This window comes from Geotrypetes seraphini, chromosome 1 (assembly GCF_902459505.1).
Source record: "Geotrypetes seraphini chromosome 1, aGeoSer1.1, whole genome shotgun sequence".
Classification (NCBI taxonomy): Eukaryota; Metazoa; Chordata; class Amphibia; order Gymnophiona; family Dermophiidae; genus Geotrypetes; species Geotrypetes seraphini.
Genome location: NC_047084.1, coordinates 62330127 through 62350327, shown reverse-complemented (window position 1 = coordinate 62350327; position 20201 = coordinate 62330127). Strand labels below are relative to the sequence as shown.

Sequence of the window (20201 nt, the reverse complement as noted above, 5' to 3'; positions counted from 1 at the left end):
ATGAAGAGAGAAGTAATGCCACATGGGTGGGACTCATACATAACTTTTAGAATACTATAAGCTACGTCCATATATCTCACATTTAGATACTAACTCACCAGTTCTACGAATGGCATTAGTGTTCGTTCCTACTATTTAAACTCAGATTGTCTGCTCGCAATCTCGGGATCACCTTTGACTCCTCTCTCTCCTTCTCCGCCCAGACACAACAGATTCTAACGTTCTTCAGTCTCCAAATTCTGTCAGCCTCAATGGATCATTTTATTGTGCACACATACTGCAGCACATCTCTCTTCTGAAATCTGTCTTAGTCAAAGATAGTCAAAAAAAATTGTCTTGTTCTAGAAAGGGTACAAGAGTTAATAGGGTAGTGCTGGGTTGGCATGGCAATTGTTGATGTGAAGTGATGTATAGTAAAGGCATGTGTGTTAACAGAAGCAGGACTGGAGGATGGATTGTCTTTTTCATCCTTTTATTTATGTGTAATACTTGGAGAGATTCAGCACATTATATGTATGAATATATCTTTGGTGTTCGTCATTTTGTTTTTCTGTGCCTCTGTGTCTATTTCCAGTGCTGCCTTTTTCCGTCATAAGTGCCCAATTATTAAGGGCTCCTTTTACTAAGCCGTGTTAGGGCTTTAACGCGCGGAATAGCGTGCGCTACATTGCTGCATGCACTAGACCTTAATGCCAGCATTGAGCTGGCGTTAGTTCTAGAAGCGTAGCGTGCAGTAATTTCCTGCGTGCGCTAAAAATGCAGTAAAAGTAAAAGGAGCCCTAAGAGCAGACTGCTTGTAGGACAGAATAGAATATGTACCTTTAAGAGATGAAAGAGAAATCTTTGATAGCATGCCCTTGATAGGAAGTAAGCTAATGGGGATGGCTGGCAGAAAAGGTTGTACATGAAAAACTTGCACTGAGGTAATTCATTCATATATAGCATATACAGTATTGTATAATCTCGTTATAATGGAATTCAAGGGACCTGGCAAAATAGTCTGTTATATCCGGAGTCTGTTATATCCAGAGTTGCATTTTTAAAATACTTTTAGGTCAACTTGAAACAACGTACAATCAATGAACAACAGTCACTGCACAAGCATATCAGCAACATCAATATGAAAACTCTGCAAAACATTGGTATGGCACGAAATGTTTGCAAAACCAGAACACTAAAAGATGTTCTAAAGCATTATGTTGTACTGTACTGGAAAGGAAAATAATCTGTCATTTTATTCTGGGCTGCATTTCTTTCATATGTTTTAGTGATGTGCGCATTTTGATTCTGTATCACCGGCACGCCACGCGCCTTATAGGCAGAGCCTGCATGTCCGTTATAGCTGAACAAAACTACAGCTAAAAGCGGCTCTGGGGACCAAACTGTTTGACTGTTATATGTGAAATTCCGTTATATGCGAGTCCACTATATGCGGTACTTTTCTGCATGTTAGTAAAGGCGCACGACCGGGACCAGCGGATCTCGTTCGCTATAAATGATATTCTGTTAAAAGCAAGTCCGTTATAAAGAGATTATACTGAATTCTGTTCAGTTCAGTTCAGCGTACCATAGATATAAAACAGGTAAAATCTAAGTGGTTTATAAAAATAGAAAGTGGGGGAAGGGATTGCTCACAGACACCTACGACATAACGAGAAACAATACAGGACTCATGGGAATGAGAGGAAGAAGGGGCAGGAAAGGTTACAATATATAACAAACGTGTGAAAGGGAGGAAAGTAACAAGATAGCAGGGGGAGAAAATAGTTCTGATAGAGAAAATGGATGGCTGTGGGGAGCAATGGCAGTAGTTTAAATAAGATGCAAAAACAAGGAAATGAGCCCCATGGAGAAACAATCAAAATTGTTGAAGAAGGCCTGGTTTAGCACAACTGCACAAAAGCATTAGCAGGGCATGACAGAGACCTTCCTAGTCCTGATCAGAGGCTCTTATATATATGCAAACACATTTAAAACTTTGAAAAAGGCAGGTTAATTAACAAAAGACCAGGAAATCGATGTGTAACGTAGGAAAATGGGAATTTCATATTTATGTGAATTGCTAGGTGAAGCAAGACCATAAGGGAAATCAGGATATATATGACACACTTCTAGAGGTATTAAACTGCCTTTCTTTCTTCCTTTCTGTCTCTTCTGCGTCTTTGTGTAGTGACCCCCCCTTGAGCCTCATGGCTCTAATTAATATCAGACCTCTCAGTCTGGCTTGTGGAAGATATAGGGTTTCACAATTTTGAATACAGATAGTTATATATATCTTATGAATGCAATATACCGTGTTGTGGATGTGTGAGTGGAGGGATCCCTTTGAATGATGTGTGAGAGAATGGTTTGTATTTAATTTTAAATGTTTTACATATATAAGATTTAAGAAACTTAAAGGAAGCATAAGAGGCAACATCTGGAAATGGTTAAGTTAAGCCAGAGACACTGTTACCATGACAATACCAGTCTTGAGAGGCCCAGAGCAGGAAAGGTCAGCTAGTTTGACCTCCAGCATAGGAAGGGAGAGTACTTGTAGCCCACTTAGGAATGTGTGTCAGTGAAACTTGAAACTGTCAGTTTTTCAATGCAAGTTTTGTCTGACACAGACAAGCTGTCTGATTTAAGCTTTTTGAGAATGACAAAAAGTATATTGGGTATGTTATAATGTTTTATGCACATTCAGAAATTAATGTAAACAAAAATATGATTTATGAAACTTTTTGTATGTCAAAAGGAATTTTCTTTGTTCAAACCTAAGGACAGCCTCTGTGGCTGATTGGTTGACAAGTGATGATGTCATACTGGTCATAGAAGGTATATATTGGTGAACAACTAATTATAGAGTGGATTCTTTGCTAGAAATGCCAGATTTTGGCTTCTGTAAAGACCCCCATGATGCAAAAAACCTTTTGATAGTTGTTATGGAAATTAATAAAATCAATATCTTTTTGGAAACATTTGCGTCATTTGCCATTGTGCACACTTTACACACTTAAGAGCAAGGCTAGCTGCTCAATCGTACAAATGGGAACTGTACACATCAACTAGGGATAGCTCAAATGAGTACATATTTATTAAAATGTTAATGTAACAGTTTTATCTTATATTCACTGTGTGTGGTGGACCCGACACTGTCCGTGTTTTGGCTTAGGAGCCTGCTTCATGGGTGTAATCGTCATCCAGCAGGTGACGCTCAGTAATAGCTGTGACAATGAATTGTGTACAGTCCAGAAACAAAAAGGTATAGCCTTGCAACTGAATAAACAGTGGTATAAACTCTGTCTGAACTGTACCCGATTCACTATCGCAGCTATTTTTTACATCATGAGAGCGCCACCTGCTGGATGTCGATTACACCTCTGAAGCAGGCCCCTAAGCTGAAACATGAACTGTTACATTAATATCTTAATAAATATTTATTCATTTGACCTATCCCTGGTTGATGTATACAGTTCCTAATCCTACTTGTACATTTTCAGTAGTTTAAATAAGGCTAGCCTGCAAAAGCTAGGGAAAAATAGTATGCTTTTAACTGAGATTTAAATTTTACAAAGGAGGGTTCGATTCTAAGGTAGAGAGGAAGAGAATTCTACAGGGTGGGAACCATAACTGAGAAACAAGAATGTCTATGAGCATCTACAAATTATTGCCTAAAGGAAGGGACTGATAGAGTCATTGTTGAAAAGAATAAAGTACCCTATGTGGGTACTAGCCAGGAATGAAGAAAGACCCAAGGACTGTATCTGAAAAGAAAGAATGTTATACTTGAATGATATTCTATAAGTAGGGCGATGAAAATGATAAAAGGGATGAGACAACTTCCCTATGAGGATAGTCTAAAGCATCTAGGGATCTTCAGCTCAGGGGGGATATGATAGAGGTCTATAAAACATTGAGTGCAGTGGAAAGGGTGGATGTGAATCACTTGTATACTCTTTCTAAAAATACTAGGACTAGGGGGCATGTGATAAAGCTACTAAGTAGTAGATTTAAAACAATCAAGAGAAAATATTTCTTCACTCAACATTGCCAGAGAATGTGGTGACAGCAATTAGCTTAGCAGGTTTAAAAAAGGTTTGAAAATTTTCTAAAACAAAAGTCCATAAGCCATTATTAAGATGGCGTGGGGAAATTTCTATAATAAGCAGCATAAAATCTGTTTTCTCCTTGAGATCTTGCCAAGTTCTTGTGACCTGGGTTGGCCACTGTTGAAAAAAACACGATACTGGGCTTGTTGGACCTTTGGTCTGTCCCAGTATGGCAATTCTTATGTTCTTAAGATATTGGGAGGAAGTGCTCAGATTTGAGGAGAGGGGTGATGTGGTCAGTTTTTGAGCAATGATACAAATGTCAAACAGCAGTGTTTTGGACAAGCTGGAGTCTGTGAAGCTGATAGTGTGGGAGACCAATGAAAAGGGAGTTACAATAATCTAACTTGGAAAAGACTAAATAGGGTAAAATAATACAAAGAAAATCTCTTTGAAGCAGTGCTGAAATAGAATTTTACATGAACCATCAATTACTATAGACTCGATACTCCATAAGATCAATCCAATGATTAAAATATTGGGAGGTGTTATAGATCAACACGACCATGAAAAAGCAAGTAGATGCTGTGATGCAAAAGGGTTATTACACTTTGTGGAAGCTGCGTACCATAAAATCATATTTTGAGTTTCCATCCTTTGAACTTTTAGTTCAGTCTTTACTTCTAAGTCTTCTCGACTATTGTAACAGTATCTATTTGACATGTACCAAGAAAGAGATGGCTAGGCTTAGACAGATTCAAAATACGGGAGTCAAATTAATTTATGGTTTAAAGAAATATGATCATATGACTCTTTTCTACTGTGAGTTGCATTGGCTTTCAGTGGAGACATGTGTTTTGTTTAAGCTGGGTTGTCTTTGTTACAAAGTTCCATATGGTATTGCTCCAAGCTATATGACTGATAGATTTCTCAAAGCATTCCATATACATAGGAGAGAATCATATGCATTGTTTAATTTTTCACCTGCTAAAGGTTGTAAGAGCAAGAAATCCTTGGAACATACACTAGCATTTCAGGCTGCTTTCTATGACAGGGAATTTAGACCACTGTTGCGTAGTGCTTGTTCTTACAAGCACTTTTGAACTCAATTGAAAACTCATCTTTTTTCAAAATATTTAGCGTACTAATTTAAATCATCCTTAGGTTATGTTATTTTTAATCTTTTGTTTACCGCATTGAACTTACGGTTATGCGGTTTATAAGTACTATGTTATGTTATGTTATGTTATGAAACACCTTGGAAATATGTGACTGAAAGGGCAAAGTGTTATCTAGAGTAACCCCAAGGATTTTAGTTGAGAAAGAGTAGGAAACTATAGTTCTTTTATAAAAAAACATGGTGGTTTGAGGTGAAGGAATTCATTCATATATACCATATATACTGTAAAAATATGTACACCTTACTTGTTTTTTAACACAGAGGTCACATTCTGACCAGGCTCCAAAGTCTCCAAGCTGGCAGTTGATAGGACACATCTGCTCATTACATGCTCGGGAGTCATACTTTATGCACAATTGATCACAAAGGTTTTTCTGATAATACTCATCAAATCTTATTTGTCTGTAATGAGAGAAAGCATTTATATTGTACTATTCTTTTTATTTAAAAAAAGTTATAGCTCACTACATCTAATAGTTTTATGTGGGGTACAAGAAAACATACAATTACATATCAAAAACAGAAATATTCAGCAAATGCACATTTCACTTAAAATATGTACTGTCATACAATCTACCGATGAATACGCTCAAACAGAATTGTCTTCAAACACTTTCTAAATTATAAAATTACAGGCAGGGACTTTACTTCTGGAGGTAATGCATTCCACAAGATTACACTTTGAATGGAAAGCATTGATTGCCGAAAATCTAAAGTTTAACAATTTCTTGATTCATGTTTCATACTTTCCATGTTCCTATGCTAAAAAATGCAAGATAATGCACCTGGGTAAGAGAAACCCGCGTAGAACTTATGTACTAAATGGTGAGACCTTGGTTAGGACCACGGCGGCGCGACCTAGGGGTGATCATTAGTGAGGACATAAAGGTTGCCAATCAAGTGGAGAAGGCTTCCTCCAGGGCAAGACAAATGATGGGATGTATCCGCAGAGGTTTCGTCAGCAGGAGACCTGAAGTTGTGATGCCATTGTACAGAGCCATGGTGAGGCCTCACTTAGAGTACTGTGTTCAGTTTTGGAGACCACACTACCGAAAGGACGTACTGAGGATTGAGTCGGTTCAGCGAACGGCCACAAGGATGGTCTTGGGGCTCAAGGATCTCACGTATGAAGAAAGATTTAAAAAATTGCGGCTGTACTCACTTGAGGAAAGAAGAGAACGGGGAGATATGATTGAAACATATAAGTACCTCACGGGACGCATCGAGTCAGAAGATGATATCTTCTGGCTCATGGGACCCTCGACCACCAGAGGGCATCTGCTGAAAATCAGGGGAGGGAAGTTTCATGGCGACTCCAGGAAGTACTTCTTCACCGAAAGAGTAGTGGATCATTGGAACAGACTCCCACTCCAGGTGATAAAGGCCAGCAGCGTGACGGATTTTAAGAGAAAATGGGATACTCACATGGGATCTTTAAGGGAGTAAATTCAAGGGAGGGGATACTTGGAATGGGCAGACTTGGTGGGCTATAGCCCTTTTCTGCTGCTTTTTTCTATGTTTCTATGTTTCTATGTTGAGAATATCTTTACAGCTTCTGATCTTCCTTTGCTGTCCAGCAACATCAGCACTGTATGCTGATTCTTTATGTCTTATCATCATTAAGTTTTCTTGGCAGAATACAGAAGTAGATTGCCGGGCCCATCCAAAGTTCAAGGGGGTATGTTGGAGGCATGTTATGGACAGGCTTAGGGTGTGCTTAGCGCTTGGATGTCTTGCGGCGATATTCAAACATTTACTAAGATGTCCAGGATGCCATTTAAGCCTTCTTCTCTACTTTTATACATCAGTCCAATGTTAGACAAAATAATCTCCTATAAGTGCCAGTGGGATGTCAGACCACCCTCTGAGCAACGTAGCTCACAAGGGTTTCATTCTTCATTCTTCCCGAGGGCACACGTTCTATCCTCATATAATATTAGTTCTTATCAAAACTTATCACAGCTTCATCAAATAATTCCATAAGTTAATTTCATAAATGAGTTTCATAGATGAATTTCAATATATGATTTCATCATTTAGTTTAATAACTTAGCTTTTCAGCCGTCAATGTAAATCCCCTCACATCGACGGCTGAAAAGCTAAGTTATTAAACTAAATGATGAAATCAAATATTGAAATTAATCTATGAAACTCACTTATGAAATTAACTTATGGAATTATTTGATGAAGCTGTGATAAGTTTTGATAAGAACTAATATTATATGAGGAAAGAAAGTGTGCCCTTGGGAAGAATGAAAAACTAAACCCTTGTGAGCTATGTTGATCAGAGGGTGGTCTGACATCCCACTGGCACTTATAGGAGATTATTTTGTCTAACATTGAACTGATTTCTATGAACTTTCAGGATGCCATTTAGTCATTTGGAGCTAGACCTGTTTGAAAAATGTCTAAGGGCCAAAAAGGTATCCAAACTGACCAGATGACCAATGAATGGATTAAATCATGGCCCTCCCACACACACTCCCCCAGTGGTCACTGACCCTACCTTCCCTCCCCCCAGAGATATGAGACAGTATATACCTGTCTATAACAGCAGCACCTGGTGTGGGAAATCCTAGTAGACCAGCAATCTGGAGTAACCTGGTGGGTGATGTAATGAACCAAAGAAAGGGGGGGACCCATGACCATCCCACTCTAACCACTACATTTATGGTGGAAAGCGTGAGCCCACCAAAACTCACCAAAATCCTACTGTAATGCAAAAAGGTGACACCTGCAACCATAAGAGCTATTGGGGTGGTAGACAGGAAGGTATAGCAGAGTTTTTTGTTTTTGTTTTTTGGGTGGGGGGGGGGGAAGGGCTCAACATACATTATAAGGGAGTTATGGTCAGATGTACAACTGGCACCCTTTATGTGAAGTTGACAGCAGTGCCCTTTAGGGTGCCCCACTGCTCTGCTGGCATGTCTGTGTGGCCAGTGTAGTATAACTGGTGACTCCCACCTATGTCCAAATGGTTTGGTTTTGGATGTTATTAAACTTGGACCTTTTTTTTTAACCCAAAAATGGCCAAAAAAGTTAGATGTCCTAAGGGTCAAAACTTCTAAATAGGTAATTTAAAAAAAAGATAGATGTTTTCTCCCCTCAATTTTTGAACACACTTCTCAAGACGTCAAAATTGGATTTAGACGCACTATTGAAAATGGCCCTCCAAATTTTTGTTACTAGTTTCAACAATGTGCTTATCCAAACTGAGATGAGAATTATGGAAAAGAGCTAAACTCTTGAGCTGCCTAGAGGCTTTGAGATTAACATCTAATTTTAAGCATAAATCTGAACTAGAGAAAAAACGGCTTTGCTAGTTAGAGAATGTTCACTGATTGCATTTGGTAATAATTTATTCATGCATATTCAGTCTGAAATGGCAGATACCCATTTATTGAGAAATATCACCAAATCAGACTTTTAATGAACTGTAGATCCACACTGTAACTCTAAAACATACAGTACAATCTAAAGACATCCTGTAATGGATGCAAATAGACATTAATTAGAATACGTGATAAAATTGGTCTTTGAAGTTCTTTATAATCTACAAGACTATTCCATTCAAATGAACAAAGAAAACTGTACTAGTGACATTGAGCACTCAAAGCCCATTTAGCATGATCTCATGGTTTGCTGTGTATGCATTCCCCCGGATTCTTTAAAAGGTGTCCAATTTTGGGCATCCAAAGTTGTACATGATCCTGAGTTGTGCACACAACTAGATTGGCTAATTAGCCAATTACAGCCAATAATTTCAATGTTACAAATAATTGGAAACAATTTGGATTTATGTGCTCATCTTGTTAAGCACTATTCTATAAAGATCAGCATGCAAATCTTATGGTGTGCTACTTAACAGGGGGTGTGGCCAAAGGAGAGGCTTTTCCAAAAGATGTGTGCAATATTACAGAATTCTTGGGATCTGCATCCAACTCGGGCACCGGCGAAGGAAGTGGTGGGACCATTGGATGACCAAGGAATAAAGAGAGCGCTAAAGGAGGACAAGGCAATCGCCGACAGACTGAACACGTCTGTATTTACTGAAGAGGATATACACAGCTTACCGGAACCCATCAGGCTAAATGCTGGAAGTGAAAACGGGAAACTGAAAGGATTGACGGTCAGTTTAGAAGAGATATGCAGGCAGATTGATAGGCTCAAGAGCGATAAATTCCCGAGACCGGATGGCATCCATCTGAGGGTCATCAAGGAACTGCTTCAACTGATAGCCAATCTGTCGATCAAAACAGGAAAGATTCCGGAAGACTGGAAGGTGGTGAATATTACATCGATCTTCAAAAAAGGTTTGAGGGGAGACCCGGGAAACTACAGACCGGTGAGTCTGACCTCGGTACCGGGAAAGATGGTAGAGGCACTGATAAAGAACCGTATCATTGATCACCTTGATGGACACTGTCTGATGAGGACCAGCCAGCACGGTTTCAGCAAAGGCAGATCTTGTTTGACAAACTCGCTGCACTTCTTCGAGGGAGTGACCAGGCAGATAGACAAGGGCAAACCGGTCGACATTGTATATCTGGACTTTCAGAAGGCGTTCAACAAGGTTCTGCATGAACGACTACTTCGGAAAATTGCAAGCCATGGAATAGAGGGTGAAATACTCACATGGATTAAAAACTGGCTGGAGCATAGGAAACAGAGAGTGGGGGTAAATAGACAATACTCTGACTGGAAGAGCGTCACCAGTGGGGTGCTGCAGGGCTCGGTGCTTGGACCTGTGCTCTTCAACATCTTCATAAACGATGTGGACATAGGTACGACAAGCGAGGTGATAAAATTTGCGGACGATACGAAGTTATTCAGAGTAGTGAAGACGCAGTGGGATTGTGAAGATCTACATAAGAACATAAGAACTGCCATCTCCGGATCAGACCCATGGTCCATCGAGTCCAGCGATCCGCACACACGGAGGCCCAGTCAGGTGTACACCTCATGTAGTTTTAGTCACCCATATCCCTCTATGCCTCTTGTAAGGAGATGTGCATCTAATTTGCTTTTGAATCCTAGAACGGTGGTTTCCATAATAACCTCCTCTGGGAGAGCATTCCAGGTGTCCACCACTCACTGCGTGAAGCAGAACTTCTTGACATTTGTCCTGGACTTGTCTCCCCTTAGCTTCAGTCCATGTCCTCTTGTCCGTGTCACATTGGACAATGTAAATAATTTATTTTCCTGCCCTATTTTGTCGATGCCTTTCAGTATTTTGAAAGTCTCAATCATGTCCCCTCGCGGTCTCCTCTTCTCAAGGGAGAACAGTCCCAGTTTCTTGAGTTGTTCCTCATATTCCAAGTTCTCCAGACCATTTATTAGCTTCGTTGCTCGTCTCTGCACCCTCTCCAGCATTTTTATATCCTTCTTTAGGTTGGACACAATATTCCAAGTGTGGTCTGACCATTGCCCTATAAAGCGGCATTATAACTTTCTCTGATCTGCTCGTGATTCCTTTCTTTATCATTCCTAACATTCTATTTGCTTTGTTTGCCGCCGCTGCCGTGACATAATCAGGCTCAAGGAATGGGCTGCGACATGGCAGATGAGATTCAATGTGGACAAGTGTAAAGTGATGCATGTTGGTAACAAAAATCTCATGCACAAATACAAGATGTTCGGGGCGGTACTTGGAGAGATCTCCCAGGAAAGGGACTTGGGAGTTCTGATTGACAAGTCGATGAAGCCGTTTGCGCAATGTGCGGTGGCGGCGAAAAGAGGAAACATAATGCTAGGAATAATAAAGAAGGGGATCATGAACAGATCGGAGAAGGTTATCATGCTGCTGTACCGGGCCATGGTGCGCCCTCACCTTGAGTACTGTGTACAGCACTGGTCGTCGTACATGAAGAAGGACAAGGTGCTACTCGAAAGAGTCCAGAGAAGAGTGACTAAGATGGTTAAGGGGTTGGAGGAGCTGCCGTACAGCGAAAGATTAGAGAAACTGGGCCTCTTCTCCCTCGAACAGAGGAGATTGAGAGGGGACATGATCGAAACATTCAAGGTACTGAAGGGGATAGACTTAGTAGATAAGGAAAGGTTGTTCACCCTCTCCAAGGTAGGGAGAATGAGAGGGCACTCTCTAAAGCTGAAAGGGAATAGATTCCGTACGAACGTAAGGAAGTTCTTCTTTACCCAGAGAGTGGTGGAAAACTGGAACGCTCTTCCGGAATCTGTCATAGGGGAAAACACACTCCAGGGATTCAAGACAAAATTAGACAAGTTCCTGCTGAACAAAGACGTATGCTGGTAGGGCTAGTCTCAGTTAGGGTGCTGGTCTTTGACCAGAGGGCTGCCGCGTGAGCGGACTGCTGGGCAGGATGGACCACTTGTCTGACCCAGCAGCGGCAATTCCTACGTTCTTATGTTCTTATACAAGGTTTCAGTAGGTGCAATTTCAGTGTAGCTTTTATAGAATAGCACTCCATGCCAAATTTTTTTTATTGGTGTCCAAATTTGGCCATTTACTGAATCTATCCCATGACCTGTAAATATATATATATGAACTTATTTCAGTTTTGGGATGTATTGATGCAAAAAGTCTGTAGTGCAAAAGAGGCCCCTAACAAGTCAAATGTAGTTCTTCAGATAGAAAATTTGAATCACCAATATGAGAAAATAAAGGACAAACACACACAAAATCTATTGCACAGAAAATAATTGGCAGTTTTTATTGGGTCTTCCTTAAATATTGCAGAATAATATCTGTGCTGCCTAGTTACAAATCCTCCTCTCTTTCTTTTCCTTCAGGGTTTCAGACATAATTCCATTAAGAAAGAAAAGAAAGAATTTCCTTGGAAGATTTTCCCCCATTAAATAAAATTTATTATGTGCCATTTAAAAAAGTAAATCCAGATATGGGACAAGTTAATTCAAACGGTCAGGAAAATTTAAATATTACAGACTTGCTTGAAACAAATACATCAGAAACAACTGAAAGAGCTACTCTACTGGTTTCCCTAGTATTTGAGCAAGATGTTAATGCTATATTTAAATTGTATTATAGGAATTCACAAGTATTGTTCTATGGTAAAAAAGTTTGGATGTTTCCTGATTTAACTCGCCAAACACAAGAAAGAAGGAAACTATTTCTTGCAATGAGATCTGAGGCACTGAGTATTGGTGCCTCATTCCTTTTGGCATATCCGTGCAAGTGTATGATTAAGTACTTGGGAATGAAATATGTCTTCTATGCACCGGAACAACTGAGAACATTCTTGGATATGAAGAAATTGGTGACGTGAATGTTTGGGAGAGATTAAGAAGCACTCTTATGGATACTGGGACCTTCCGTTAAGCCTTTTCCTTATTCTTTTGGGGTCTTAAATATAATTCTCGTCTTTTTACATGTGTTATTTAGATGAAGAATAATAACTCATATTCATACATACTCATACTCATATATGTGAAGAGCGCACTTACCTGCAAAACTGCTAGCAGGGCACTGTAGTGCTATTCTACAATACTGTAATGTCCAAGTTAGAATGTACCAAATAGACATCCATCTCACATATTTTTGAACTGGAAATACATCAAAATGTCCGCTTTGAGAATACATGAGATAGACGTCCATAGGCTGGAAATGTCCAGCAGAAACATTCATTTTACAAACTGTACGGTGCTGTTTATAGATTCACACCTAGTGACGCCTAAGGCTTTGGTAGGCATTGAAACCTTAGGCGTACTCCATTTATGCCAGGGTATTAAGAATTGAGTAAAAAAAGAATCAAATCTAGACAAACCAATTGTTTTAAGGGTGGGAAAATGACTTGAGTCTATATCACTTGGCACGTCAAATAATGAGGAAATAAGCGTCCAGTTGCAATTATAGATCAAAAGTTGGGGGGGGGGGGGGGCAAGTTCAAAGTAGAAGAGTGGTCTTGTGGTTAGTGCAGTAGACTGAGAACCTAGGGAACTGGCGTTTGCTTTCCACTACAGTTCCTTGTGACCCTAAAAAAGTCATTTAACCCTCCGTTGCCCCAGATGCAGAATAAGTACCTGTATATCATATGTAATCCACAGAAAGATAGTATAACAAGTCCCATTCCCATCTCCCATTGTATACGACATTATCCTTTGTAGCTCAGTTTTTGGAGCTTTTTAAAAAGTCATTTTTTTAAAATACGCATATTGAGGCAAATTCATTCTTTGTCAAAAATAATTGAGGAGTCAGGCCTAGATGCACTAAGAGGATCGGTAAGACTATGTGGGTCTGCTCCAATCTGATTTTTTGGCCGATTCAAAAAGAGCTATTGCTGCACTAAAAAGTTTGCATGCAAATGATTCATGCGGAGGTTTGTCATAATCCCCAACTCTCCCGTCCGACTGATCACTGTGAGAGCGACTCTCATACATGTGCAGAGCTGGTAGGGAAAGCCTGAACAGCTGAGAGGCAGGGGAAGCCCTGAAATCAGCCTCCTGACACTCAGCTATTCGGGGAAGGAAACTTTTTTTTTCTTTTCTTTTTATAATGGGCACAGATGCTATGTATGTTAAACATGCACAATATCTGCCCCATTAAACAAACAAAAAAAAAAGTACCCCCTCCCCACTGACGGTGACCCTTCCGGTAAACTGGCATTGACATTGCGAACCAACCCCCCTCCTTCCTGTGGCTGAAAAAATTTGCAGGAGGAATGCCCACTTCCTCCTGCCATGCTGATCCCCCCTCCCGCAAAAGAATATTGGCAAGAGGAATGCCCAATTCCTCCTGCCATGCCACTCTCCTCCCAAAGTAAAAGAAAATTGGCAGGAAGGAAGCCCACTCCCGCCTGCCAACAGAGGCCCCCCAACCATCCTCTACCCTTCCCCTCCCCCCCATAAAAAGGCAAGATGGATGCCCACTCCCTCCTGCCACCAGATGCTCCCCAAACCCTCCCCCATTATCTTTTTGAGTTGGAAGGAGGAGGGCAACACAGTCCCTCCACCTAAACAGAGGGCCTTCCCTCCTCGGCACATCATGTGATGCATGGAGAGGAGCCCAAGGCCCTGATTGGCTCAGATGCTTAAGACCCCTCCCAAGAAGGGCCTTAGGTGTCTGACTCAATCAGGGCTTTGGGCTCCTCCCTCTGTATCACATGTGATGCATGGGGAAGGTCCCAAGGTTCTGATTGGCTCATATGCCTAAGGCCCCTCTCAAGTGCATCATATGGGATATAGAGGGAGGAGCCCAAGGTCCTGATTGGCTCAGATACCTGAGGCCCTTCTCCTTGGGGCATCGGGAAGCCTTAGTGCATCGGGAAGCCATGCTAGAGCAGTGGTTCCCAACCCTGTCCTGGAGGACTACCAGGTCAGTCGGGTTTTCAGGATAGCCCTAATGAATATGCATGAGAGAGATCAGCATATAATGGAGGTGCCAGGTATACAAATCTGCTCCATGCATATTCATTAGGGCTATCCTGAAAACCCAACTGGCCTGGTGGTCCTCCAGGACAGGGTTTGGAACCACTGTGCTAGAGCATCAATCGCTCTACTAGTTTACATGGCATTTTAATATTAATGAGCTTATTTGCAAGGTGAGATCGGGAAATGAGCGATCGTGCAGAAAAACCACATGATGAGCCATTTTCTGCATTGGGTCGGCAAATGTGATCGTTGCTAAAGCTGTTAAAACAGGTTTAGTGACGATCGCTGGCTTTAGGGTCTCAGTATGGATACCTGCCGTAAACCATAAGGAGGGATAGTTATTGCTGGGTAGCTGGAGATAGTTTTTATTTGAAAATGTTTAGTTTTATTTTGATTAGTTTTATTATGCATATTTTCTAAGATGAATTACACTGTTATAATTTGTTCACATATTTTGTAAACTATCTAATTTTATTTTTCCTTACTCGTTAGTTTAAGGCATAAACTTTCTCATTTTATTTAATGATTATGAACTATCTGGATCTTAGCTAGCCAGTGAAGTAGGCTATAAATCACAAAATTCAGTTCAATTTGAAATTAAACTGAGGAAAAATATTATGAAATGTGTTGTATCCTGTTCAAATACTAATATGTAATTTGAAGAGCCTACAGAACATATGGCTACAAAGAGCTTCTAGCTTTCAGAGAACAAGTACGTTCCCTGAGGGAGACAGTGAAAGAGAGGTCTCCTAAAAGGAGAGCATCACCCTGATAAAGTAGGAAATAATCCTGTAGTCTTCCTCCCAATGAGTGGCAGCAGCCAAAAAAGCAAAAATGCTAGGAATTATTAGAAAAGGGATGGTAAACAAGATTAAGGGCTCCTTTTACTAAAGTGCGCTAGCGTTTTTACCGCGCGCTGCATTGCCGCGTGCGCTAACCTCATGCTACGCGCCAAGAACTAATGCCAGCACTAAAACCACTAGCACAGCTTAGTAAAAGGAGCCCTAAGAATGTTATAATGCCTCTGTATAACTCCATGGTGTGACCTCACCTTGAGTACTACATTCAATTCTGGTTGCCGTATTTTAAATATAGATATAGAGGAACTGAAAAAAAGAGTGACCAAGATAATAAAGGGGATGGAACTCCTCTCGTATGAGAAAAGATTAAAAAGGTTAGAGCTCTTCAGCTTGGAAAAGAGACGGCTGAGGGGAGATATGATTGAAGTCTACAAAATCCTGAGTGGTGTAGAACGGTTACAAGTGAATCGATTTTTTTACTCCATCAAAATTTACAAAGACTATGGGACACTCAATGAAGTTACTTTTAAAAACAATAGAAAGAAATATTTTTTCACTCGAATAGTTAAGCTCTAGAACACGTGGCTATAGGTTGTGGTAAGAGCGGATGGAAAGAACAGATAATGTAGCTGCCCTTAGGAATGCCTAATTGCTTAGAAATTGAGCCCCTAAGTGTCTTAAATGATAGGCACCTTCTTTTGATGTATATTCAAATGAACAGAAAAGTTATTATATGGGGACAGACTGAAATTCCATCAAGCCCAGTCTCCTGTTTCCAACAGTGACAAATCAAGGTTCTTATTGCTTTAATTTATTGCTATTAATTTCCTCTCTGTCCCCATTGATGTAGACTTGTTTTTGTTACCTCTTACTATGTGTTCTGTGTATGTAAAATTTACCCTTCCCCCCTTTTACAAAGCCGCTCTAGTAGCTGCTGTGGAGGTAACTGCCCCAAAGCCCACAGCAATTTAAAGGGCTTCGGGACTTTTGCTGCCTGGCAGCTTCTAGCGCGGCTTTTTAAAAGGGGATGGGGTTAATGAGAAGTTTTTTTAAAAGAATAAAATAACTAATTAGAACCTGCATACACAAAGGGATATATACAGCTGCAAAATTTTAAACAAGTCTCTTTCACATGAAAACATTGTTACATGCATGAACCCTTTTCTAAAATGACTTCCTTCTTGTTCATTGACACTGCTTCAACCAAAGCACAGAAATTACTATAATGCAGTGCTTCTCCACCCAGTCCTCAGGGCATAACCAGCCAGTTGGGTTTTCAGGATCTCCACAATAAATATGAATGAGAGATATTTACATGCACTGCCTCTTTTGTGTACAATTCTATTTAATACATATTCATTGTGAATAATCTGAAAACCTGAATGGCTGGTGGTTCATAGAGAAGTGGGTTGAGAAGCACTGCTATAATGTCACATGTATTTCTGGTTGCTGTATTAGGTCTTTCTCCCCAAATGTATTTGAAGGTAAATAAGGTTGCTTGTGTCAACTTCATGCACAGTAAATCAGCCAAGTAGAAGTTGTGTATTTCATACTCACCTACTTCGACTCTGAATGCCATAGTTACAAGTCTTGGAACATGCAGACCAAGAACTCCATGGATAATGTTCACAGTAGCATGCATGTGTTGAAACAACTGCAGTGCTTAGCAGAACAAAGAAGCCAAAAGAAGAAACGGGATCCATGAACTGAAGTAAACTGGTGAGAGATTATAACAATTATCACCATAATTTATTTATTTATGTAAAAAAATGTATATCCCGCTCAATCAACATTTCTGGGCGGATTCCAACTAACACACAATTTATAACAGACAAATATATTAAAGCATCAATTACTTAATAAAACTTAAAAACATTTAATACAAAAAAAAAAAAAAATCTAGAAAACATCATTGATATACTTCCCTAAACAAAAACATTTTCAACAGAATCTTGAAACAGTCATAGAAACAGAAACATAGAAACATGATGGCAGATAAAGGCCAAATGGCCCATCCAGTCTGCCCATCCGCAGTAACCATTATCTCTTGAATTCAAATACAGTCTCTTTCTCCACCACCTCTTCTGGGAGACTGTTCCATACATCTACCACCCTTTCTGTAAAAAAGTATTTCCTTAGATTACTCCTGAACCTATCACCTCTTAACTTCATCCTATGCCCTCTCATTCCAGAACTTCCTTTCAAATAAGAGACTCAAATAATGTGCATTTACACCACGTAGGTATTTAAACATCTCTATCAAATCTCTCCTCTCTTTCCTCTCCTCCACAGAATACATATTAAGATCTTTAAGTCTGTCCCCATATACCTTATCACGAATACCACATACCATTTTAGTAGCCTTTCTCTGGACAGACTCCATCCTTTTTATATCTTTTTGAAGGTGCAGCCTCCAGAATTGTACACAATATTCTAAATGAGGTCTCATTAAAGTCTTATACTGGGGCGCCAATACCTCCTTTTTCCTACTGACCATACCTCTCCCTATGCACCCAAGCATCCTTCTAGCTTTTCCCGTCACCTTTTCAACCTGTTTGGTGATTTTAAGATCATCACTTACATTCACACCCAAGTCCCACTCTTCTGTCGTGCACATAAGTTCATTACCCCCTAAACTGTACTGTTCCTTCGGGTTTTTGCAGCCCAAATACATGGCCTTGAATTTCTTATCCTTAAATTTTAGCTGCCAAATTTCAGATAGAAAGGGACAGATTCTTCAGCCTATTGGGAACCACAAGAACAAGGGGGCACTCAGAGAAATTGAAAGGGGACAGGTTTAGAACCAATGCCAGGAAATTCTTTTTCACTCAGAGGGTGGTAGACACCTGGAATGCGCTTCCAGAGGTTGAAATAGGACAAAGTACCCTTCCGGGCTTCAAGGAAGGATTGGATAATTTCCTGAAGGACACGGGGGTTGAGGGATACAGATAGAGGTAGAGATAAGGCTAAGGGGATTAAAAGGACTTAGACGCCAGTCACCTTACAGGTCATGGACCTGATGGGCTGCCGCGGGAGCGGACTTCTGGGCGCGATGGACCTCTGGTCTGACCCAGCAGAGGCAACTTCTTATGTTCTTATGTTCACCAGGTCATTCTTCATATTATTCATACCATCCATACCATTCATACCATATTATTCCAGATTTTGGTATCATCCGCAAAGAGGCAAATCATACCCAACAGCCCTTCAGCAATATTGTTTATATGTTAAAAGAACAGGCCCAAGAACAGAACCTTGAGGCACACTGCTGGTAACATCACTTTTCTCACAGTTGCTCAGGTAATTGGTTCCATAACTATGGTCCACGCACATAGAATATAGATTTCCTATATTCTTTGCAATTAATTTCACGAACAGATGAGAAAGACCACCAAGGCATTATTTAAAAAAAAAAAACTTTTTATATCTTGCATGTCCAAAGTTCCAAGAGGATTATACATATAACATACATAAATCATGTCGGACCAACAGTTATACATAATACTTTTTCAACTTTCATCACATCAAACAATCTGTTTAAGGAACGTAGGTTCCATGTTGGTTGATAAATATAAAGGGAGTCTAACAAAATTGAAGATTTCCTACCAGCCAATGTTCTAAAAACAAGTAGCAACAATTTATAACTATTATTACACTGAAACATTTTGCACATAACATCAAATGAAAGTGGTGGCATTGGTGCAACTCACAGAAAATCAATCTTATGAGCAATTGATTAGAGAGAATTCTGATGTGCAAAACATGCTCTTCTTCCACAGAATTACAGAAAAAAGAATAAAGTGGTAGATTTCTAGAGAGTGCCTGATTGAAAGCTTTCACCCAATCATACTGGGGTTTGTTTCCTGAAAAGGTTTAAATTAGTTGATTGGCTGTCTTGTGCTTTTACACCAAACACACACAATCACATTCTTAGATCCACCAACGTCATAATGTAATTGAAGGGCTTATTTCCAAAACCCACTAAGTCCCTTGAATTTTGAGAGTTTTGGAAATAAGCCCTTCAATTATCAACAGAGCTGTTCCAAAAATTAACCCAATTTGTATGGTAAAAACATAAGAATAGCTTTACTGGGTCAGAACAATGGTCCATCTAGCCAAGTAGCCCGTGGCCAATCCAGGTCACTAGTACTTGGCAAAAAACCCAAAAGTAGCAACATTCATGTTACCGACATGTGGTATAATCAAAAATGAATAATCAAATATTAAATATTCAGTAATATGCAAGTACTTATCTTATATCCCAACAGTATCCCTTTCACAAACAAGCTTCTGCAGGGGATCCAAGTTCCACATCACAGAAAGAGAGAATGCATGCTCAACACCTCCTCTGGTAAGTGTTAAGCTTGTACTCTCTCCCTCCATGACACAGCACCTGAATCCCCTGAAGAAACTTGCTTGTGAAATAGGTCAAGACTATGCTAAGGATGAAGAGATAATAGCCACACCAGATGATATTCATAGACTTATACTGTCAGAAACCAAGTACTATAAACTTTTTAGTCTGTGAAAACGGTAAAGACCTCAGTGTTTCCCAGGATAAAACCTGTGAAACTAACTATGCCAATAATACTATTGACATAGAGAAATACATCCTTGGCTTTATATTCTACCGTTACACATTCTCTTATTTATCTTTTTAACTTTTTTGCTGTCATTTACTTTTTAACTTTTTACTGGCTTTTAAAGTTTTATAGAAAAGTGAGCACTTATCTTGTTTCCTTCTGACAGTGCAAAACCACCACAGCTGCAGTTTTAGCGGTATCAATATGCCGCTCTTGAACAATTTCAAATTAGATCAATTCATAT

At 39.9% G+C, this 20201-nt stretch overlaps 1 protein-coding gene across 1 annotated transcript in view; it reads right to left on the bottom strand.

Moving 5' to 3' along the window:
- C6 (complement C6) overlaps window positions 1-20201 on the bottom strand; it is a 132007-nt gene that overhangs the window by 93552 nt on the left and 18254 nt on the right. Inside the window, exons 2-3 of the mRNA XM_033957775.1 lie at window positions 16932-17080; window positions 5457-5613 (exon numbers count right to left, since the gene is read on the bottom strand). Coding sequence (XP_033813666.1) covers window positions 5457-5613; window positions 16932-17080 — 306 coding nt within the window. The remainder of the gene's footprint in view (window positions 1-5456; window positions 5614-16931; window positions 17081-20201) is intronic.